At 43.2% G+C, this 24,495-nt stretch overlaps 1 protein-coding gene across 1 annotated transcript in view; it reads right to left on the reverse strand.

Annotated features, from left to right (window-relative positions):
• TG (thyroglobulin) overlaps nt 1-24,495 on the reverse strand; it is a 204,517-nt gene that overhangs the window by 91,249 nt on the left and 88,773 nt on the right. Inside the window, exons 35-39 of the mRNA XM_043539062.1 lie at nt 22,190-22,255; nt 11,679-11,813; nt 9,907-10,071; nt 9,114-9,336; nt 5,452-5,545 (exon numbers count right to left, since the gene is read on the reverse strand). Coding sequence (XP_043394997.1) covers nt 5,452-5,545; nt 9,114-9,336; nt 9,907-10,071; nt 11,679-11,813; nt 22,190-22,255 — 683 coding nt within the window. The remainder of the gene's footprint in view (nt 1-5,451; nt 5,546-9,113; nt 9,337-9,906; nt 10,072-11,678; nt 11,814-22,189; nt 22,256-24,495) is intronic.

The raw sequence follows: 24,495 nt of genomic DNA on the forward strand, positions 1-24,495 counted from the left end.
TAGTGGTTCCAGTAGAGATTCCCTAGAAACGGTCCCAGTCTTGCTGACTCCTCAGTTGTGTTTAAAGTCATGTTAGATAACATGACCTAATTTTCTAGTGATAACAAGGGGGAAGGAGAAGCGATGACGGGGGGAAGCAGAAGCTGTGCTCGCAGATGTGGAGCACCTTACTGAGAAGATTCAGCCTTCAAGTATTGGGGGTAAACAGAATGCCACCCATTCTCCGCATCTGCCTTAAAATACACAAGGTTTAGATACACTGGCTCCTTTTCCCCATGGTTATTCTGCACAGAGAAGTGGCAAATTCCCCAGTTGGTTTGTCTTGCACATTAATCCAACCTTTTGAGAAGCACATGGGATAATTTGGGTAGTGATCCCCTGATGAGCACAGATTTCAAGCGCAGAGCTACTGGTTCTTAATGCTGTCATCTAAAGCAGATCTTTATATTGAATTGTGGCAACCACTAATCATCTCTCCTTCACTTTTTGGAGTGAATCATTTCAGGAGGATGCTACCATATTTTTATATTAAAAATGAACTATTCCATACAAAATGTGAGATGTGTTGTATTGTCCAGGTTCTTATTTGGTATCCAATTAATTTTATACTATATATTGGCTATCTAATAATTTTTTTAAAAAAATTGGGAATCTATCACATTCTTTATTCTCTATCCTGAGCTACAGTCAATTAACCAACAGAGCCAAAACAGGTGGCAGCTACATATTAGGGCAGAGAGAATGTAGGGCCTGGTCTAAAGCCAAGTGAAGCCAACCCTTTCCATGGACTCTAAAGGCCTTTGGTTCACACCAAATTTGGACCATAGGTGGAAATCTGGAGTAACTCCACTGAAGTCAATGGCGATGCTCCATTGTAAATGAGAGTAGAATCACTCTGGCACAGCTAGTGGGAAAGGTGCCTTTCGGTTCACCCAGGGGAGCTGCTGCTGCCTAAGGACTCAGAGGGCATGCCCTTGTGCTAATGTGCAGGGCACACATGCCCAGTCATCAGCTGGGGTCCACACTAATTGGCTATGTGCGCTCTAGCAGTTGGCCTTCAGCTGGTACTCCCAATGGGCCTGATCCTGGGAGCAGAGGGTGCTCTACGTTTCATAGGAGCAGATTTGTGCCTGGCACGATTGGGCCCAAAATGAAGCCTCACTCTCATAAAAGAAAGAAAGAGAATGAGTTAGGACTAGCCAAATTTTTACACCAGTGGGTCCTTTGTGCCCAGTGCCAATGCCAGGGCTGTAGGTTCGTGAAGTCTGGACACCTGTGGCTCCAGATCTGAACTCAGGACAGGATAGAATGGACCTGACCCAAAAGCCAGGAGCAGAGCCCTCCTGAATTTCGGGGACTAGGATGCGAACGCAGATCTGAACTCTGCAGTTAAAGCTCACATACTACGGTGATGGGCAGCAGCATAAAACTGTCTTTGCCTTCCACAGCTAGGCTAGGCATCATGATCGACCTGAGCCTCGACACCTTTGGTTTTCATGAAACACGCAAAATAAAAGGCAGTTCTGACAGGCTTTCTGGAGTTCAGAAATGTTTTCAATTATCCTCTCCGCTCCACTGCAAGGCATTTCAGAAGGGGCTTGGCAGGAGCATTTTAACCCTGACAGAACCAGTCGAGTTCCAGGATGTGTAACAGTCCTTAACAGGATTGCATTAGGAGCTGTGCACCACACTGACGGCACAGAAAGGCTGGGAAGGTGAGGAAGATTCTTCCCTGAAGGATGCACAGCCGACATTAATCCAACTCTTTATTTAGGCCAGCAAAATTCTACCATCATCCCTCTGCTTGAGCTGCATCAGGCAACCCGAGCCAAAACCCAGCCCTGCTTTGCTAGTGCGACAAGCGAGGATGGTTACTGGCAGGAAAAGGAGCTCAGAAATACCAGCTGTACATGGAAGTTTACGTGATGCACATAACTGTGTGTTCTGCTTTCTGGGCACTGAAGCTTTAAATGTTAGAGTCGCTTCCCAGCTACAGGAGGAAGCTCCCATTTTGTGTTTCACTTCAGATGCAGCATGTTACCGTGCAAGCCACTGGGCTCTGTCTCTCTCCAGGGGACATCATATTGGTTGTTCTTTTAACTTCATCAAGACTGAAACTATCAGCTATTGCTCTCTGCATATGGGTAAAAACAGTTTACCACAATAAAAAGCATGAAAATGACAGTCTGGGGCATATTATCCTGTTCCCACTTTCTGCTGCAAAAATAAAGGGCCTGATCCTTCTCTCCGTTATATCAGATTTACCTATGCGACATTCCATTGACCTCAGTGAAGCTACTTCTGATTTGCACCCATACGAGTGAGAGGAGTATTAGGTCCACAGACTCACTCTCTCTCAAAAAAAGAGCCCATTTGGATAGTTGGGGTTGTTATAAACACGATGCTTTCAAATAAGCCCCTGCTCTTCTGAAAGCAGCAGCGAAAGGGAGCTGGCAAGCTTCCCGAGACGATGACCTGAAGTTTTTACGATGCAATGACTTTGCACAGAAAGTCGATAATCTGGCGTTGCAGTGGGAAAACAGACTGTTGGCCACTTCTAAAAGATACAGGAAGTTGCACTCAAGCAGCTCAAAGAATACTGAATGCAGAAATTCATGCTTATACATTAGGCACATTCCTATACCAATACCCTAGGCCCCTCAGTCCCTGTTTACTCTTGTTAAAAGCTCAGCTAGACTACCCAGGCCAGTGGGAAGGGTTATTTTTTACTTTTTATAAAGATGAACTTAAAATTTTCAGTTGACAGTTTATCTGAGTGCAGAGGCTCCCGTGCCCATTTTTGGAGAGGAACACTTTTGTGATCCGTGGGCTGGGGCATAAATTTAGCACTGCTGACTCCGCTCAATCCACAGCAGACCTTCCACCGACATCAGTGGGAGGTTTCCACAAAGATCAAGGGTAGATTATGGCCCGTATATAGTAACTAAACTGCTAGTCATCATCACTATTAGCTGTGTGGCATTCAGTATCGCCTCCTGGGAAAAGAGTCTTGTTTTTAGGAACACTGCTATTTCTGCCCTTAGTTTCTTTCTTTTCCCCATCCTCTTTTCTCTCTCCCCCTCTCTCTTTCCCTGTCTTTGGCCAGCTCTACACTGCAACATGTTGTTGGCATAACGATGTCAGTCAGGGGTGTGACTGACATAGCTGTGTTAGCAAAACCCTAAGTACAGACGCAAAAGAGAAGAGTGCATCTGTCGTTGGCATAGATAATACTGTTCAGGGAGGTGGTGCTACTGTGCTGGCAGAAAGCCACCTTCTGTTGATACACGCTGCATCTACACGAAAGAGCTGTGCCAGGATAGCTATTCCGATATAGCAGTTGTGACAGATACAACAATTTCTTGCAGTATCTTTAGGAGATCTTACTGCATTAAGTTTATACATCATTGTGGGACAAGGGTTGTATGTGATGACTGCAGCCCTCCAGGAATTAAAAACAGCTGGAGAGGGGTGATTAGGCAAATTGCCTCAGTCAAATTGTAATGCCACCAGAGAAGTACCACCACCTAGTGAGGCTCACATGTATTGGTTCAACAGACAAAGACAGGACTTTTGGATAAATAGCCTGAGTTTAAACTGACTCGGAGCCTTCTTTCTGATCCAGCAAATGGACAGGACCTGCTGTCCAACGGGGGCCCCAAATCCTTAGGGAAGGGTTGAAAGGATGACACTTGCCAGAGCCCAAGACTGGAGTTGGTGTGACCTCTGTAAAGCAGTTTAGTAGGCGCACTGGTTCTTTTATTGTTTTTTTAATATGTATTTTCTGTAATGCTTTAACTTTAAGAATAAACGTACTTGCTTAGAAAGGGCTGTGTATTAACTTATAACTTGTAGCAATTGCAGTGTTTGTGGCCTCTGAGGAGAGAGCAAAGTGCAGCTGCTGGTCTGCTGAGGAAGACTGGCTTGCCAGGGATATCACAGAGTAGGGAGGGAACTGTGCAGACTGGACAAACCCCAGTAAAGAGGGAGAGACACATGGGTCTCAGCCGAAGACGTGATGGCTGAAGAGCAGGGAATCTAAAGTGGTGGACCACGGTGGAGAAATACAGATGTGATTGCCCCGAACTGTGACAGCTGCATCAGCAGAGCCTGTGTAGTACAGACTAGCCCTTTGTGTATCTCCTCCTCTGCCCACTCGCCTTTCCTGCTCTGCAGACATACTGAGACACAGCTTAGCCAAAGCACAAATAACTATACTGTAAGGCAGAGTCCTGCACTGGCAGGAGACTGGACTAGGTGACTTACCATTGCTAAGGCTTCTCCAGCTCTTACTTCGAGGATGCTATGGATACCATTTTAAACACTTCCGCTTATCGTGGTTAAAACATTTTCAAATGATTCAACTGTGACGCTAGCAGACCAGCTGCCAAGGCCGGTAGGCCTCACTTAATACTGACAAATGCATAGCTGAGAAACAAAAATTTGTTTATAAAAATATGTTTAGTGTTTTGACGCTGCATGTATTAATCCTATTTATAATCTCTGTATCCCATGCTATAAGGCAATACTTAAGTATTTGCTCTATAACTATAAAAAGGTTGTTCTGAAACCATAACTCACCAAACAGGAGAAAAAACTTCACCTAACACAAAATGCTGGATTCCTACAGAAGGTGTCATCTCCTGCCCATCAGGAAGGACTACTGAATCCAATTGGGCCATTGTGGAACACAGATTTGGTCAATTGCTGCTCCCCCACCCCACCCAAAAAGATTACATGCAGAAACGCTCGTCTCATCAGCTTGGACTCTAGGGAAATGAGAATAAAAATTCCTGACCAGAAAGAATTAGGGTCTTTTTATGCAGTTTGGACTTTAAGGGGCAAAGATTCTTAAACATAAGCAAGAGATCCCCAAAAGTAAGCTGAGTTAGCCCTAATGAACATATAAAGTTGGCATATTTCAACAGCTCTATCACCACCTGAAACCTAAGACTGCAACTCATTTGTATGGGCATGTTTATCTGTTTTAACTTCACAAATAATTCTAATTTCTTTTTTCCTAGTTAATAAACCTTTAGTTAATGTATTACAGGATTGGCTATAAGCGTTGTCTTTGGTGTCTAAGATCTAAGGTGCAAATTGACCTGGGATAAGCGACCGGTCCTTTGGGATTGGAAGCAACCTGAATATTTTGTGACCTTTGGTGTAAAGTGATTGCCTACCACAGAGTCAAGCTTGCCTGTGTGGCAAAATAGACCAGAATGCCCAAGGGGACTGTCTATGACTCCATGTTAAAGCTGTATAGTGCCTGAGGACATCACATTTGTTACTCGGTTGGTGAAAACTAATTATAGAACTCTCAACCAATTTGGGGTTTGTGCCCTGCATTTTAACAGTCTACCCTGAGGTGGGTATTCTCACTCGTGGGCCACTCCAGACAGCATGACAACAACATTTTGCTGCACCATGTTCCAGTAACTCGATACTTACAATGCTGGCAGGCGCAAACACATTCAGGTACAAGCAGTCTTCACTGACAGGAGAAGATTGGTGCAGTCCATCTCCAGGTTGCCAACAACTAGCCCTAAAGATACAGGCGGTGTTAATTTTGGCTGACAAACCAGCATTACTTTTGTACTGTTCAAGCTTGTTTTATCTTGAGCTGAAGTTCAATAAAATAATTTTTTTACCCTTCAACAGCACCTTTATATCTGTGTATCTCAAACACATTCCTAGCATCCATCTAACAACCCCCTTGGGAGGCAAAGAAAGGATATATTTATTTAGATTTAAAACAAAAAGGATGTCTATCCAATGTCAGAGGTGCCCTAACAAATCATTAACAATACAATAAATACAACAAAATCCCAGCAGCATTCAAACAGTTCTTTCAACAGAAACTCAATCAGCCAGACACCTGCAGACACTCCTCTCCATCCCTTCATCATCACAGAGAGCATACTGTCAGCGCTCTCCAAAAACCCCATCAAACAAACGTCTTTTGCATGTGTCCAAAGGTAACCACCATTTGGGCTATTTTGGACTAAGAGGAATCCCACTTACTGAATTGCAGCCACATCTGTGATGTTTAACCCTTTACGGACTTACAAATTTAATAAGAATGGAACTGATAGGGTTCTATAGAAACTACCCTAAAAGCTTATGGAATTATCTCTAAGTTGTTTATAAATTGTCTGACAGAAATCAATATTAGGGATGTAATTAGCTATTAATTTCTTCAGGGTGGTTCAAATATATTACAGAAAAATTATCGTCTTTTGTTAAATTCTACAGAGTTTTCCCACAAGGGAGCTGTGTAGCACAACAAGGCCATGCAAGAGTTTAAAACTGAAGAAGCACATTGAGTTGACTTTGCAGGGGAAAATCTGGGTGGGCAATATACGCATTCCTCAGGTCAGAACATGGGCAGGACACAACCCTAATGTGCTTATTCATGAAAAACACCATGGTTGGATTTTTTAAACAATCACAAGTAATCAGAGCCTCATGTTTACATCTCATCAAAAATACAGCAACTCCAGCACCAGAATTCCCCTAACATACAAGAGAAGCGGTTCTGTACTGACGCAGAGGAAATAGCGCCACCTACTGAATTATCATATGTGCTGCACCAACCTGCTGTTTCTTGGAGATCTGTTATCCAAGGATGACCCCGCTCAACCGTGATAATAAATATATATGTGAAACTGTCTCTCATATCAATAATGTTGGCCTCCCAATTTGATTTTTTGTTATAAAGAGACAAAAATATTGTGCTATAATGATTTACAGGCCCTAATAATGATCTGCATTATTACTTATACCAGGAGACCTGGCAGTTTAAGGTCTGTGTGATTCTCCATGGCAACCCTCCTTGCATCTAAACTTACAATTACGAACAGTGCTTTTGATCTTAAAACAAACAACAAAAGACAAAGGCTGAGATTTTTAAAGTCACCTAAGGATCTGGACAGCCAGCTCCCATTAAAATTAATGGGAACAAGGCACCCACGACCCCTCAACAGCTTTGAAAATCTCAGCCAAATTCTTTGTGCTGAGGAAAGAGATGATTTTTAGATGGAGGCAGTAGAGGCAGATAGCCCTTACCAAACATGTACTGCAGATGACTGTACACATCATTCTGGCTGCAGTCACCAAGAATTGATGCTGTATATGTTACTGCAACAGTTTGTGTATATCAACCATACATAATCACCGTGCACCTGAATAAACAAGCTGCATCTCATCAGATCCCTTGAGCATCTGTCAAGCTGCGTGGCTAATGTGGTTACGCTGCTGACACCCACATGGCTCAGGTGCATGTTGCAACACAAGACCACCAAACGCCAAGCGCTTTCAACCACCCACAAAAGAGTCTCTAGTTGCATTCACTTCTTGAGCGTGTTATTTAAAGACCTTGATAACATAGATCCAAAGTACGGGAGCTATTACCTGTCCCCCACATGGCTGGCACAGGTCTGCTCTTGATTACTAGCCTCACAGGTCTTGGTCAATGGTTTTTAATTCTTGGACTCTCTCCCAGAAAAGGTCAGCTGGGGCCCTTCAATGGGTCTGTCCATGTCCCTTTTACGTAAGTAGAGAAGAATGGCCATACTGGCTCAGACCAATAGCTCAGCTAGCCCAGTATCTCACAGTGGTCAATGCCAGATGCTTCTGAGGGAATGAACAGGGCAATTACCAAGTAATCCACCCCTGTCATCCAATCCCAGCTTCTGACAGTCAGAGGTTAAGGGACACCACAGTATGGGGCTGCTTTCCTGACCATCTTGGCTAATAGCCATTGATGGACCTATCCTCCATGAACTTATCTAGTTCTTTTTTGAACCCAGTAATTTTTTGGCCTTTACAACATTCCTGTGTTAGGCTTCCTCCTTCGTTTTTCTCCAACTACTAAGACAAAAGTCTGCTGCTCTCTGTACCAGCTGGGAATTGATCACTTTTGCTCAAGCGAAAGTTCATGTCTTTGGCAATCTCATAAGAACGGCCATACTGGGTCAGACCAAAATTCCATTTAGCCCAGTATCCTGTCTTCCGACAGTGGCCAATGCCAGGTGCCCCAGAGGGAATGAACAGAACAGGTAATCATCAAATGATCCATCCCCAGTTGCCCGTTCCCAGCTTCTGGCAAACAGAGGCTCGGGATGCCATTGATGGACCTATCCTCCATCCTCTCATTTCCTCCTATGCCAGCTTCCTGTGTGTTGGTGCAGCATGGCTCAGTTTGATTGGTTTTATGTGTGTTGTACGGTACTTTCTATTTTATAGAATGTAGATGTTTTGCGCTAGGAACCCCTTTAATAGTTTAAATAAATATATATCTACTTTCATGACATTTTTGTTTTTGTTGCATTTTTTTTAACTAGTTGCCCAAGTTCAACACTTAAAGATTCCAGATGCACAGATATTTTGTACAACTGCATTAGAATCTCCTGTCTTTCATTAATCAATTTATATCTGTGACAGGTCACTTTGGCTCTCCTGGACTAACGATAACTGGCTTCACACGACAAAGATGAATGAAATCCTGCAAGGTAACGTGCCCAATGCCCACCAAGCCCTCCTCTCACTGAACATCAGTCTCTGCATTACAAGTAATGTTCAGAATCTTGTATTTTACTCCCACTATTTCAATCAATGTGTTTTTACAGAATTTTAAGGCTAGGAGGGACCCTTCTGATTATTTAATCTGACTTCCTGCATAACACAGGTCAGACAATTTCACCCAGTAATTCCTGCATCTAGCCCATGACTTCTATTTGAGCAAGAGCCTATCTGTTGGATTCAATGAGTTAAAAACCAATAACCTCAAACTACATCAACCCCCTCCAGATCTCACTAAGGCTGAAATACGAGAGATGTAGGGGAAAAAAAAGAAATAAAATGGAAGCAGCACTAATTTTGGAATCTCAGTATTATTTATAATATACTATACGGTGTACAGTTAAATACAACTTTTGGGCAGTGTGTAGTGTAGGGTGGTTTTTCTGTTAGCACCTAAATATAATCATTTATCAACATATCTAGTCATTTATACCATGCTCGTCATTATGGTATCTGAGTGCCTGAATGGGTTTAGATCATCACTGCCAAATAAAGACATCAAAAGACTATTCAACAATGCGTCTTCTCACCGAACCATAGTAGCATTCCAGGATTGCAGCCAGGTAAAGGGCTCTGGAGGATGAAACCGGTTCTCTGCTATCGGAGGTACTGCATATGGAATCCCAAAAAACTGACTAACATTTCTCCACTCAGAACCAACTCGGATTACTTGGGACCTGCCAAGCAAAACTCCATGGGATGGAATGTACACGGATGAAGTTAAATCAGGTGCAGAGATGGGTGCAAATGAATCTATTTGTAGAGGGGGGAAAAAAAAGAAAAAATTGTTTTCCTTGGAAGCTTAAATCTCATTTTCAAAAGGGATTTAGGCACTCAGGAGCCTAAATCTCTTTTGAAAATGAGATTTAGGCTCCTAAATCAGCTAAGAGTTGCTGAGGTTAGCAACACCTAAATACCTTTTAAAATCTAGGCCTCATGGATCCTGTCTCTTTAAACGTTAATGGAACTTAGGCTTCTATGTAATTTAGGTACGGATGAAAATTTTACTAAATTATTAGAGATTTACCCTCTTTCAAAGTCTTTTTGCAGACCAAACTTATTGCACCCCACTGTTGTGATACAACATCACAATGAGGAGGATTTTGGGCTTCACCATGAAAGATATTTTGGGAGGTGTTCACATGGTTTTTTGGATGCAGAACAGCCACCCCACCCAAACTGGGACCATCCCATACAAATCAGATGGGTGACAACTCTAGTGCTTTGCTTCTACCAGATACTTCACCATTCTCTCATCTTTCGGAACAGCCCCCAAGCTTCTACAATGGAGTCTACTTCAATATGGTACTGCCTTGCACTTACCTTGCCTCCAATAGATATAAGTCGCTGGCTCCTTGAGTAAAACTCGACAGCTGTGGCCTTGCAGGCCATGTGTGCATATCTGTGTATCAGGGTAGAAAATGCATCGTATCGCTGATGGCTGGATTTCAAGAGTAATCACTGTGCAGGACTGGTTCTTTGAACAGGCTGTGGAGAAAGCAAGCAAGCAAGGCAAGCAGATGCCATGTCTTTTGAAAATATCGAAGGTGACCATATTTCCCCAAAGGAAAATGGGATATCACCTGGAGCTAGTCTGAGCCCTTCCCCCGACAACACGGGGCTGGCCCGAGCCACTCACCCAAGCCCTGCCTGCTCCCCGTGTGAGGCTGGGGCTGACTCGAGCTCCACTGGCCCACCCCCATGAGGCTGGGAGGCTCGAACCCTGGCATCACTGCTTGCCCTCCACACCCTGGTTTTTTTTGGCAAAAGTGGGCATTTGTCCCATTTTGCCAACTGATCCAGTCAGTCAAAGCAAATGGGATGAATGCCCATTTTTGCCCGACGGTTGGGCTTAAAAAAAGGGACTGTCCTGGCCAAAAATGGGATGTATGGTCACCCTAAAAATATCAAACCTCCCAAACAATTTAAGAGGAGATTTTTCAAAGGCACAGAGGAAAATGAAGCTCCTAACTCCCCCTGACTTTCAGATGGAGCTGAGCCACTGTCTGCCATCTTTTGCCTTTGGAAATCACTCTTTCCAATGGTTAAAAGTATTTTAAAAAAATAAAATGGAAAAGCCCAGTAGTGCACTGCAGCTCGGAGGTATAATTCCCAGCTCCAATTGACAGATACGCACTAGTTCTGATCGAGCTAACACAGTAAAATGAGTGTAGCTGTGGCAGCATGGCTCGAACTAGGAACCTAAGTATGTACCTAAGAACTCAAATGGGACTGTATGTGGGTGGCTACCCCAAGCCACTGCCCATACTGCTGCAGCCACGCTGCTATTTTTAGTACACTATCTCAATCAGAGCTAGCGACTGTACATCTACCCAAGCTGGGAATTACAGCTCCAGCTGCACAATAGGAGGGATGACACTGCAGCGAGAGCGAGCCTTCTGCAGCAAATGGAAGCTTTTACTCAAACTCAGAGCTTCCTCTTCTCATATTAGCCCCTCTCCCAGGACTTGTTGGGAATAAAGGTTTATTGAGCACAGGAAGTTAGAGAGAGAAGACTTTGATATACTGTTTAGTAGGCCTTCCTATTGGGGAGATTTGTCCCTGATATTCAGGCCCAGCTTAAACATACCTTTGCTAAATTTCAACCCATTACTCCTAACTATACCTCCCCCCGCCCCCTTGGGCCATCCTAAACAGTTCCTGGAGCCTTCAAAAAGTTGAAAGTAGTGGTCACATCTAGTCTCTTAGTCAGTTTTTAGCCTAGCTACACATAGTTATCTTTTAATTGTTACTTATAAATTAATCCCATCAGCTCCTCAAACATTTTTTGTTGCTGTTCGTTAAATTGCCTGGTGGCTAGTAGATGCTAGAAGGTCTCTGAACACATGAGGTGTCAAAGTTATCCAAAAGCAGCTGAAAAGTATGCCACTTCACCAGATGACTCTGTTAGGCCTTTCATTAGGTAAATTATGTCAGGTCCCTCTTCCCAATTCAAGTAATGCTAGGGTAGTGTTATTAAAAAAAAAATCGGTTGTTCTCAACAACAACATGCTTCATTGTCATAAGCCAGTACATCAGGTTCTACAAAGCCAAAGAAAACAGCCATCTTCAATATAAGAAAATCAGTTCCTCACCTGACAGACAAAAATCTCTAGCAGTGGAGAAGTCATCAGAAAACTCTCTGCTGACTTGTGCAATGTCAAAGTTTAAGATGGACGGATCAGTAAGTACTGAGGAGGCATCCAAGAGCAGCCAGGAGTCCAAAGGCACTATGAGACAAAGCATAGGAAAACAAACAGAATAAGCAGACCAGCACAAACTTCAGAGGGAATAGCTAGTCAAGGAGGAAAAGCGGTGTGGTGCATCAGCAGACCTTGATTTACCTTTGGGCTGACTGAGAAGATCTTGGGTAAACTTTTCAAAAGCAAACTTAAGTGACTGAGGAGATCAAGTTCCATTTTCAAACTAGGCACCTAAAGATACAGATAAGTGCCTAGTGGGATTTTCAAAAGCACCTAAGCAGGAGAGGCATCTAACTACCATTGAAAGTGATGAGAGTTAGGCATACAACTAACTTAAGGAGAGTGAGTTTGTATGTGTGTGTGGGGGGGGGGGGGGGGGGGGGGAAGGGTGAGAAAACCTGGATTTGTGCTGGAAATGACTCTACTTGAGGATCACTTTAGATAAGCTGTTGCCAGCGGGGGAGTGAGGTGGGAGGAAGTTTTGTTTCATGGTCTCTGTGTGTATATAATGTCTTCTGCAGTTTCCACGATATGCTATGCATCCGATGAAGTGAGCTGTAGCTCACGAAAGCTCATGCTCAAATAAACTGGTTAGTCTCTAAGGTGCCACAAGTACTCCTTTTCTTTTTACGAATACAGACTAACACGGCTGTTACTCTGAAACCTGTCATTAAGAGCTTTTGTAAACCCCTCTGGGTGTCTGTCTGCATCGTTAGGCACTTTCACACCTTCAGTCACTTCTAAATATGGGACTTGCATTCTTAAGTCACTTAGATGCTTTTGAAAGTTTTACCCCTTGACTTATCTTAAATTTATTTATATACAGCATCTGCTCTAACTCTCACTGAAGTCAATGGGAGTTTTTCATGGATTCATAGATTTTAAGGTCAGAGGAACTGGTCTGATCCTCTAGCCTGATCTTCCATGTAACGCAAGCCATAGAATTTCAGGCAGGGATTCCTGCATCAGGCCCACAACTAAATATGGACTTAGGATCTAACTCTTAGGCACCTCTTGGTTTTTTTTAATTTGGCCCTAGAGTTTTCCACAGCAGTTTTCAAAGGAAAACACCCCATATATTCAGAATTTTTTTTCATATACAAATGGAGAAAATAACATATGTGGGTCCTTTAGAAAATGACATTCAGAAGTAGAAAAATTATGGGCCAGGATGGGTCTTTAATTACTTTGGTTTCTTTCACCAATTCAGCAGGTTATAAAGCAGAGGGGCCTGCAAGCCTGGGACTACCCTCTCCCTATAATTGTAGGGTGGAGGAAAGCTGCTCCAGCTGCTGTGTTATGACTGCTGGTGAACAGCAATGCCTGCTGTTTGAGTTCACCTACCATGCAAGATGCAATTTTATAGCTGTGTATGTTTAATAAAGACTGGATTTAGTCTGTTTCAAGACAGCCGGTCTGTAAAGATGGCCAGCGTTCTCCTCCTGATTCCCATCACTGGAAGAGAGCCTTTTCTAAGTTGGTCAGCAGGTTCCTCCATTATCCGAAGCACCTTATCGCTGAAAGTTTTGGTGGTTCACATAAACAGGGCTGTGACATATTCTTCACCCTAACAGTGAAACACCTTGCTAGTTCATGAGAAAAAGGAAGTGAAACTGACAGACTGGTCTTGTTCCACTGTTCACAGTGTAATAGAAGAATTTATCTAAGACCGTATGAGTAACACAGGAGAAATATCGCAGCTCAGAGTTTCACCTTGACACTGCCCTTTGAACTATGTAAGCAACCCAAGAGGGGAAGGTGCAGTTTGTGAATTCAGAATAATATGTGATTTATTACACTGGATTATTAAACCAAAATATATTTTGTTAAAAGTCCCTTGTTAGTAAGGACAAATCCTGTGCTCAGTGTGAAGCCCACGTGGTCAGGCTGTCCTATGGGGGTCCCATGGGAAGATCAGACAGAATGAATTGCACCCCACACTTTAAAGAGCTGCTGCAAAGCTGTGCCATGGCTGTCATTTCAGCCTGGAAGCTGCAGACGCTTCGGCAGCTCCTCCGCTTCCACTCTTCGGGGAGCAATGTCAAGTGGATTCATGCAGTGACCAATCCACCTACCTACCCACCCCCCTCCCTCAGCCTGTTTGCGTCTGAGCGGCACATCCCTGGCCAACTGTGAATGGGGAGTGCAGGAAGAGCTGCGAGCCGTATACACAGCCTCCACTAATCTTCTTCCCACACACTTTGGAACCATGCTGCTTCTCTTACACATCAGGGCACCTGTGCCCATGACGATGGAGGCGGATTGTCCCTAATTAACTAAAAATAATTAGTCAGTGAATTTGGTCGTGTAGTGATATTTAAGAAGAAACACAGAATTTCAAGTTACAAATGAGCATAGCCATCACTAGAAATACAATCAGTGGGACTGTAAACTTGTCCCTGCATTGCATACCAGGTACACTATACTTTGGTTTTCAACTTCGCTCAAAGCACCGAGTATTGGCCAGAACAAGAGGCAAAATGCTCAGGGGCCCAATGATATGAATCATAAGGCAAATCTTATTTGTTAAGATTTGTAAGACTTCACTGTTTGAAAGCCAGAAGGGACCATTATGGTCTGACCCTTGTAAGACATAGACCAAAGAATTTCCCGCCGCGGTTCCTACATCTAGCCCAATACTCTGTGGGTGAACTAGAGCATATCTTTTTGAAAAATATTCAGTCTTTATTTAAAATCTCCAAATGATGCAGAATTTACCATTTCCCTTGATAATCTGTTCCAATAGTTATTTGCCTGCACTGTTAGAAATCCATGTCTTATTTTTTGCTAGGTTAAATTTTGGTGACTTCTTTTTCCAATTCCCACTTAAATAATTTTTCAAAAATTCTGTTATTATTATTGTTGTTTGAACAAAAGAAGCTTTTTTGCAATGTGTCTTAAGCTACAGATTGTTACATAATCATTATGCTTCAAATTTCCAGAGCCCAGAGTACCAATAATCTAGTTCTGACAGCATGGAACTGGTGATCTGTCTAGCTTCAGACACAAAGTTTCAAATTACTAATTATGTAATAAAAAAAGAGAGCTTTGTCTGGATTCCATTGCAAATCAACATGTCTGGTGTGCATTGCTGAGGTTGGAAGCTATTTTCGCTAGGATAATTATATTTCCATAACATCCACTGTGTTACTTCAGGCAAATCATATATCCTTTGTGCCTCAGTTTATCCATTTACAAAATATGCAAAATAGTTCTTAGTAGGCCAAATTCTGTTCTCACAGGAGTAAATCCAGAGCAATTCTAGTAGAGTGAATGGAGTTACTCTGGATTCATACCAGTGTCGAATTTTGCCCAGTATAGCTACCTCACAGCAGCTGTGCAAGGTTTATTCCTAGGGTATGTCTACACAGCAACAAAAAACCCCGCAGCTGACCCATGCCAGCTGACTCAGGTTCATGGGGTTGGGGTGGCAGGGCTATTTCACTGTTGTGTAGACTTTCAGGCTCGGGCTGGAGCCCAAGCTCCGGGACCCTCTCACTTCGCAGGGTCCTAGAGCCAGGGCTCCAGCCCAAGCCCAGACATCTACACAACAATGAAACAGCCCTCCGCCCAAACCCTGTCCTTCCACATCGGCTGGCATTGGCCTGCCGTGGAGGTCTAGTTGCTGTGCAGACATACCCCAAGGGAAACAAGGAATACAAATGGCTTATTTAACTTGATTAGAAGTTAATGGGTAATTGATTTTATCCACCTGTGTGATATATGTGTATGTGCACACGTGGTCGTGTGTGAAAGGGAGTGATCCAAACATTTCATTTCAGTTTAAAACACAGAGAATTCAGCAGCTGCTTTGCAACCCATATTAGGAGCAGTGCAAAGATCATACAAGCACAATGCAAACTTACAAGGAGCACACATGGTGTATGAAGAGTGTCCTTTTCTAGGCACAATCCTTGTTCGTTCTTTGCCTTAATCCTCAAAGAATTGACCCTGGCATCGTTCATGTATGGTCCTTTCCATTTTACTGCTATGGGAACGTTTTCCATTTCTCAAATAATATCTGTCAAAATTACTTTCAGCTTTGTCGTCTCGCTATCTCCCTGCCGCTGAGTTCAAGTCCAGATACATGCAAAATCATGACCATTTGGGTGACGAACATAGCGTGAACTCTGGGACGAACCCATTTAATTGCTGTGCTGTTGATCACATTGGTGTAGACTTGGGGGAAAGAAGGGGAGTACTAATCGGCCAACTGGTAGCTAACTACCTGTGTCCCCGGTTCATTCCCACTCACTCTCCAATATGACCCAAAGGAAAGCCTTCCCAAGTCTGATCTAAGCTTGTCTCATGTGGAAATTGCTTCTTCAATATATTACAAGGCACACAGGTCAACAGAAGTGCTGCTTTGTTGAATGTACATAGATGCTGAATGCACCTGATGGGAGAAGTTACTGTTTTATGTATAGGCTAGATGCCACTCTTCCTAACCCCATTCTAGCAATTGCTTGCATTGCATAATTATAGTGGTCTGAATCCATCCAGCTCTAACTTTTATAGAAAAATTACAGATGTCACATACATCTATACAGAGGACTTCTGTCTTCCAGATGTTTTATGGTTTGGGTATGCAAGGTTTAGGGTCGGATTTTCAAAAGCACTCAGTACTGTTCTCTATCTGCTCCCAGTGAAGTCAATTACGGACTCCACTGACTTCAGTGGAGCAGAGATAGGCCAAAGCTTTGGACAATCCCACCCCTGATGTCTGGAAGTAGAGGCACACACACACTGTAATGAATAGAGTTCAGTTCAGAGAAAAATGCATGATGTGCTTAGAGATGGGCGTAAACCAAATCCCCGAATCTGACATGCCTAATTTATGTTCAAAAGACAAACTCTGAATTTCACAAGTGACCCTTATATTTAAACTGGACTAAACTGAACACCTGGATGTAAGCAATCCCAACCTTTTGGGGTGTTTTAAATTCACATCTAGAACTGAATTTTCCAAGTGACCTCTATGATTATATAGTAACGGATCAAGCTGAAATCCCAAATCCAAACCCCCCTGAATTTTGGGGTGTTCTGAATCTCTATCTGAATTCTGCAACAGGACCCTGTCTCTTATAGCTGTTCTTTCCCACTAAAAGTTGGCTGGTTCATTTTAAAACATAGTGGAGGGAGATTTCAAAGCTTAAGGACTTTAACGTAAACATCACTTGGGGTACACAAAGATTACTGCAAGTTACTCCCTTCTAAGCACAGTCCCAGACCAGAGGGACTGGATATTATCTGCACTTCAAATACTATGATGTTAGATTACACCACATCCTATTTAAGCACCAACATAACAATTACACAACCATCAATATCTGAGCTACTCAGACTAGACAAATTAATTGCAGATTTGCTACTATCACTATTGATACAGAGCAGCATTGGCTAAGGTTCTTTAAGATGATTATAACGAATGAAAGTGTCAGCTGTCTTTACTAGTGATGGACAAATCTCAAAAAATGCAGAGGTTTGATGCCATAACATTTCAAATTCTTTTCCAAAGCATCTTCCTCCTGACACTGCAACACAGAATTGAAAAATCTCATGAAAATAAGTTGTCTTGCAAGATTTCTGGCTGGGAAGATCATGGGAACAGCTTTTCCCATAGCATTACAGGGTCTCTACACCAAGGGGCAGAGCCAGGAAGAAGAGCAAAGATGCATGATAATGAAAAAGTCATCCAAGCTTTTTGAACTTCAGAGTCAGTTTGGTTTGCATTTTAGAAGGTGGCTAAGGCTGATTCACCACTACCACCACTCAGAACCAATTCATTCATCTCTAACTTTATGACTAGAAAATACAGATTTAAAGGGGTCCAGAACTTTATCTACCTCAATGGTAGGAAACACTCAGTGAAAACTCACAGTTGGTGTATAGCATGCGGTATATGCCTTCAGGCCTAATAGTGATGCCTCTCAGAAAATGCCTTTATTCTACTGCTCTCCAAAACCAGCTCACTGGAGATCATCAATGCAGCATGGATTCACTTCCCTTTTAAAAATAGGTTTTGTTCACATTTTTGCCAACCTACTTGGCTATAAATGAATCGGAATAAACCATTTTCTTAAGCCTACCATATAATAACTATAATCACTTTAACCTACATACAAAGATGTTATTTATGGCACTGAGACACAGTAATGATGTTGCGCAGATGTGAAATGGAAGCAAGTGTCCTTTCAGTGGTGCCAGTTATAGTAAGTGGTGTAGGACAATAACAGAAGTACACCAGATGTTTATCCAGTTTTTAAAAAGGGTAAACTCCAACTCTTCAAACTATTTCAAGGAAAGTGCCAAATACATTAAAGGAGAATGTTGAGAAAGGGAAGGTTCTTACCTTATCTAGACCTCTGATATACCCACAGCATTTGGAGGAAGACATCAGACCAATTCAATAACTTCCCGGCACGTTCCTGCAACTGTTGCTTGTGTAAATAATCCTTAATCACACAACTAGTCAGTGGGATAACACACGTGAACAAGGATCACTCCTATGAGTAAATTTGAAGGATTGGGCCTATATTGACATGGCAAAGTGTCTCAGGGTCACCCAATTTAACACCTGCAAGTATAAGACAGGCTTTGACCATAATGGGGGTGAACGATCTTTGTACAGCAGACCCAGGTTTGCACTATTGCCCATTTCTGACTTGGTGGCAGAATGCCACATAGTATGAAGCTGTGTAGCAGGGCGGGACTCACCGGCGTGGCGCCTCCTGCTGCTCTTCCTGGGAATTAGCTCTCTAGCCTCCAGAGCACCCTCTGCAGGCTGGTGTCCCGCTTGTCTCAGGCCCCCCTTGTCCCTCCCAGACCCCAGTGCCCCTTTATATTGGATGCTGCCCCCTGGCACTACACCATCTCTCTGGATCTCCCCTCCCCAGGGAACCCCCAACCCTCTATCCCCACCTCCCCTCAGTCTTTGGGTACTGCCAGTCACCATCTAGCCCCTGCTCCCTGGGGCAGACTGCAGTGTACAAGCCATTCATCATTGGCAAAGGCGGGGTGGGGCGGGGCGGGGGGGGGGTTGGACCTGCTGCCTTTGCCTACCCTCTGGGCTGCAGCCTCTGCAACCCCAGTACCTGGCTTGCCCTTGCACAGGGCCTGCAGCCTGGGGAGTTGCCAGGCACGAGCTCCCCAGCACTGCTCTGTTGCCTGCACCCTCAGCTCCCAGGCAGCTAGGTCCTTCTCCCTCTGAAGCTGGAGGGAGAGTCCTGACCCAGCTCCTCCCTGAGCCCTTATAACAGGGCCAGGTGTGGCCTGATTGGGGCATGGCTCAGCTGTGGCTGCTTCCCCCAATCAGCCTAGCCTTTGCTCACAGCCCCAGCCCTCTCCTAGGGCTGGCTTTAACCCTTTCAGGGCCGAGCGGGTGACCACCCCTCTGCAGGCTGCCTCAGCAGTCCCTTTCCTTTCTCTGGACCTGGTAGTCAAGTGAGATGCCCTTTCTCGGCAGTGCAGCCCCAGTTACATCAATGGGGTGGCTTACAAGGATAAGGACTATAGGGTTTCCCAGGATCAGGCCCTTTAAATTGGGGATGATTCACAAAGTAGAAGATTCATCCCACAGCAAAGGGTCAGCGCAAAGCCTAGGCACCACTTTCATCTCTGTGGGCTTCAGCAAGACATAAGGGTGCTTGCAGAAGAGCAAATTTCACCTGCTGAGAATGAGAGAGAGAGATAGGAGAGGGGGAGAAAGAAGGAAATTGGTCCCTCCGTTCCCCTTGGCTTTCAGCTCTCCTGTGACCTCGCTCAGGCTGTCTCCAGCATAACATACTGTTCCCTCTCCTGGTTGGATGCTGTGGTGCATCCACATTTTTTAAACATTTGTATTGAGGTTGGAGGCGTCATGCTGATAAATGTATTCTCATGGGGCCAGTTGGACCTTACAGCCATTGTTCAGTTCTTCCTTGGGGAAAATCTCCCATTAGAACCATAGGAGATGATGGCAAAAGGCCTAAGGAATCATCTAAACCATCCCCTGGCCAGTGTAGGACTTTTCCTTACTGTACATTGAGGCAAGTGGGAGATTTACCCGAGTTTGTACTGAGTGGGGCCTGTTTGATTTGGCCATGAATATCATATTTCTGTATAAAAAAGACTGACACAGTATATAGATGTAGAGGTCACCATTTAAAAAATGAACCTCTATTAATGGTCACTACGTCATGGTGTCTGAAATATGTAGTTAACTAGTTATGTCCTATTCTAAGGAGAGAAATAAAATGCACTCTCTCAGATACCACGGCGAGGAAATGTTTTTTGACCAAATTATCCAATTTGTCAAGGTTGTTTCGAATTCTAATGCTGTCCTCCAAGTGTTAGCAACCCCTCCCAGCTTGGTCATCTGCAAATTTTTAAATATCATATGTCGTAGGATCATAGAAATGTAGGGCTGGAAGGGACCTCAAGAGATCATCAACTCCAGCCCCCTGCACTAAAGCAAGAGAATGAAAAAGGAAGCTGATGAGGTTAGTACCACCTTTAACAAGGGGAGGAAGAGAGGGCTTAAAATAGAACTGCCTTTTCTGGATTTCCAGGTGAAAAGATAGTTTGCAAAGGAATGGAATTTTCCAGCTTGACGCTGATCCATTAGAAACCCATGTTAGCTCACGTCAGTATTACACCAAAGGAGTCATCTCTGAACGTGCCCATCTGGACACCTGTTTTTCCTCCTGTTACACAGCGACATCTACACAGACCTTACAACCAAGTTTAAATAATACAGTTAAGAATAAAAAACCTTTAACCTTACACACTGCTTTAAATATCTACGAAGTGCTCTACAAGTGTTAGCTAATTCTTGTGCGCTAAGTCGGTATTATTATCCCCATTTTCCAGATAGAGCAATGGAAGCAAAGAGCCTAAATGACTTTCCCAAGCCCACACAGCGAGTCATTGGCAGAGAAGTTTAAATGTAGTTGGTTCCAGATGTGTTTCTATTATAGTATAGTAATGGAAAGTCATTTCTGCAAAGCCCCATACCTGCTGACAGTCTATGTGCATTTCTGGAAGACAACAGCTGTAAAGTCCCAACAAACAGCAGTTAAGCTTCATCCATTAAAGAGATCTCTCCATAGTCAAGACAGATTGTGTCAAACCACAGAGTGTTCACTGGAATTTCTAATTGATCAACGTAATTTAATATACAACCAACAGATCAACATTTGTCATGTTATTTCCACCATCACAGGAAACAACAAAAGAAGAAACCGTGAAAGTCCTGATTCACCACCACCCTTCTTCTCTGATTTCAAAGAGAATCTTAAAAAAAGACAATGCTTTATGTGGAATAAAATAGATTTCAGCTTGGAGTTGCAATTGTGTACAGTCATTACAGGCTACTGTATTCCTCTCCCTTCCATTAATCCCATAAAATGGGCTCTGCTCTATGAGCCCTCTCCCTCCAATGCCATATCCTCCGTCACACTACATGCTAACATGCCTTCCTTTATGACATCCCACCACCACTTCTTGGGTCGGCCTCTCTGTCTTCCTCCTTCAGTGTTGATCTGTTGGACTTTCTTACCTGCCTTACATGATCCTTCTTCCTTACACCACTCATTCATCTCAACACTTGCGTTTCAGTGGAATAGATCATTTGCTCGTGTTTCTTTGTTGCCAAACACTCAACACCACATATTAAAACTGGTCAAACCACTGTTTTATAGACTTCCCTTTTCATCTTACTGGTACCACTTCTCTCTCTCCATTTGAGTCAAGCATTGAGGATCCTAGCTCTAATTTCATCCTCCATTTTCCCAGATTCTGGAACCCAGATACTTTGAAACTCTGTGTTTTGGGAATTGGCAACTGTACATTACAGGCTCCCGTATATCACCTGAAAACTCATTTGGATTCCCTTTATTTGGTAAAGCCTCCCCTGAACAACGTAGTAATATAGCAATTGTGAGTGGTCTATCTAGTCCAGTATGATGTCTCTAATAATGTTTCAGGGGAAGGTTCAATAAACCCCACAGTGAACAATAACAACTTACCCAGAGGGGAAGTTTCTTCTTCACCTCATCAGTTAGTGATTGGCTTATGCACTAAAATATGAAGGTATATATATCCCTTTAAAATCATCTTTAATATTATGGTGGATGTTACCATTCCACTTATAAATGATTAACTCCTTCTTGAATCCTACTAAGTTCTTGGCCTCAATAATACCTTTGTGGTAATGAATTCCACAGGCTAATCATGCCAGCCAATAGCTCATCTATTTTGGTTAAATGATACATAAGAAAGAAATTACCTGCTATATCTGTACAGAGTAAGAAAAGGAAACATAAGTGGATCGTTATACAAGTGATTGTTATGCAGAGCATGAAAAATAGAGGTTACACCTTTCCTCAATTCTTTTCTTTGCCCTAATACACTATGACACTCACCGTTCTCTGGGCTACGAGGTAACAGAACAGGTGGGCACGCATTGGGTATAGTCTTCGTCATGGTTGCTAAAATTAAAAAAAAAGACATCGTTTGATATAACAATGTAAGGTAGACAGTTTTTTAAATCTAACTAGATCGTCTCTGAACCTGCAATATCATTTCTGGGATTTGCATATCCACCACGCAAACCAACCAGACTTTAATATCTTTGCTTCCCAAACACTGGCTGTAGGGTGTAGAGCTTGTTCATATTTGCTGTTATTTTAGCTCTTTTTTATTTGCATACCAACATACCATGAAATATATAAAGATTTCAGCAAAATTTCAGCAGCAAGATAAATATTTTATAGTGGGCTAAAGCCAGACGACTTTATTTGAGCAAACGTCCATCGGCGTCTGTAAGGCCCTCCAGATTTCAGCCACTGACTTTACACTTTCTTTTTCAGCCTCAAAACTTTCATCATAATTGTTCCACTTCTAGTGCCCGGAGCTGGAACACACCTGCACAAGTGATACAAATTTTTGTCTGCAAATATCTTGATTTGCATTAACATCTGTGCAGACTTTTGTCTTGATGCATGGCAGTGGGAACGCATTAAAACTTCCTTCCCATCAGAAAGAAATGCTGCGAACTCCATTCTCTCTTCGGCTCCCCATTTTGCCAATGGCATAGGCTCCTTTCTGCAGTGCCTTTGTCCAGTAAGAAGTGACTTCTTCTGTTGATGGAACTGCCGTATAATACCTAAGCCTGGAGTGAATGAAATGAAAAATCCTCTGGACTTTAACAGGGTTGCTTGTTAGTGAGAAGAAGGATGGTCAAGAGGTTAAGGCACTAGCCTAGGCGATGTGAGTTCAAGCCCCTGTTCAGTCAGTGACTTCCTATATGACCTGAGGCAAGTCACTTAGCCTTTCTGTGCATTAATTTCCCCTCTGTAAAATGAGGGTAATAGTACTTCCTTCCCTCACAGAGGTGTTGTAAGGATAAATACATTAAAAGGTGCATATGTACCTAAGTTTGATAGTTTTAAATTATCTGCCCTCTTAGAATGACGTACCCTTTAGGAAGAGTGAATCATTTTAACTACAATTGAATTATGTTTTAGGGATGATTACAGAGACAACAGGGCACCTACAAAATGGGGACAAATCCTTTGGCGTTTTTGCCAGTCAAGCTGCAAAAGACTAAAGAGGACATTCTGTGTCTGCTCTGTGCAGCCGGAACACAGGAGCAGGTGTACCTTCAGCCTCCACTGGGCTTTCTGCTATGGCAGAACCCTAGAATTTACAGATGAAAGGGACCCACTAGGCCATCTAGATTATCTCCCCGCCCAAGCAGGATTGGTCCCTGCAGCACATTTTATAGTTCAAATGTTGTGCCAGTGCATGAGAACCAAACAATGAAAATCTACCATAAACCATAACTGACCAGCCTAATTTCAATGCCCAAGCTGAGTGAAATGCAGAACATAATGTAAATAGTGGATTCATTGCTCAGTTATTTCAATTCTAATAACCAAAACTGTCAATAGTCACCCAGAGAAGGATTTTCAAATGCTGTTTCAGACAATTAGCTCAACAGCCTCCCTTGGAAAGAGGAGACAAGAAGCGAAAGCTTTCTATGTATTACAGAGGAGAAAGGAAATAGACTTAAAAATAGCAGTAATGAAGCAATCGGCAGTGTGATCCTGCCCTAAATGAAATTCAGTGGCAAAGTCTTCATTGACTTCAACAGGGGTGGAGCAGGATTGGGTCCTTACTCCTGTCATTTGGTACAAATGCAGGCCTTGATCCACCCCAGCAGGCCTTTGCACCCCTGTGGAGCCCTGTCTTCAGTGGGATTCTGCACAGAAGCAAAGCCCCCCCCCCCCCCCCACACCGATTGGATTGCATATTCAGTGGATCCTGCTATAGTAATCCCTTTTCCACATGAGCAATCCTTGCATATACCTCTACTGGGCTCAATACAGGGTGATATTAAATGGGCTGTGGTCAGACTAGATGATTTAATGGTCCTTTCTGCCTTAAACTCTATGGAACTAGTCCCACTGTAGTCTGCTTGAGTAACGATAGCAGGATTGGGCTCAGGCATGCCTCCATTTTCCCTTAGTGTTTCTGCTGCATCAAAGGAAAGCCTGAGAAAGTGGAACCCCGCCCACACGCTGTGGTCAGCTAGTCAGACAGCACAGAGCTTGTTGCTCAGAATAATTTAATACTTTCCAAGAAGACAAAGAAAAAATAAACAATTTAGGCTCCAATGTGGTACATGCAGAACAGCCACCCGCAGGCAGGATTCTAATTAGCTTGG

The sequence above is a fragment of the Chelonia mydas genome, chromosome 2, assembly GCF_015237465.2.
Source record: "Chelonia mydas isolate rCheMyd1 chromosome 2, rCheMyd1.pri.v2, whole genome shotgun sequence".
Lineage (NCBI taxonomy): Eukaryota > Metazoa > Chordata > Testudines > Cheloniidae > Chelonia > Chelonia mydas.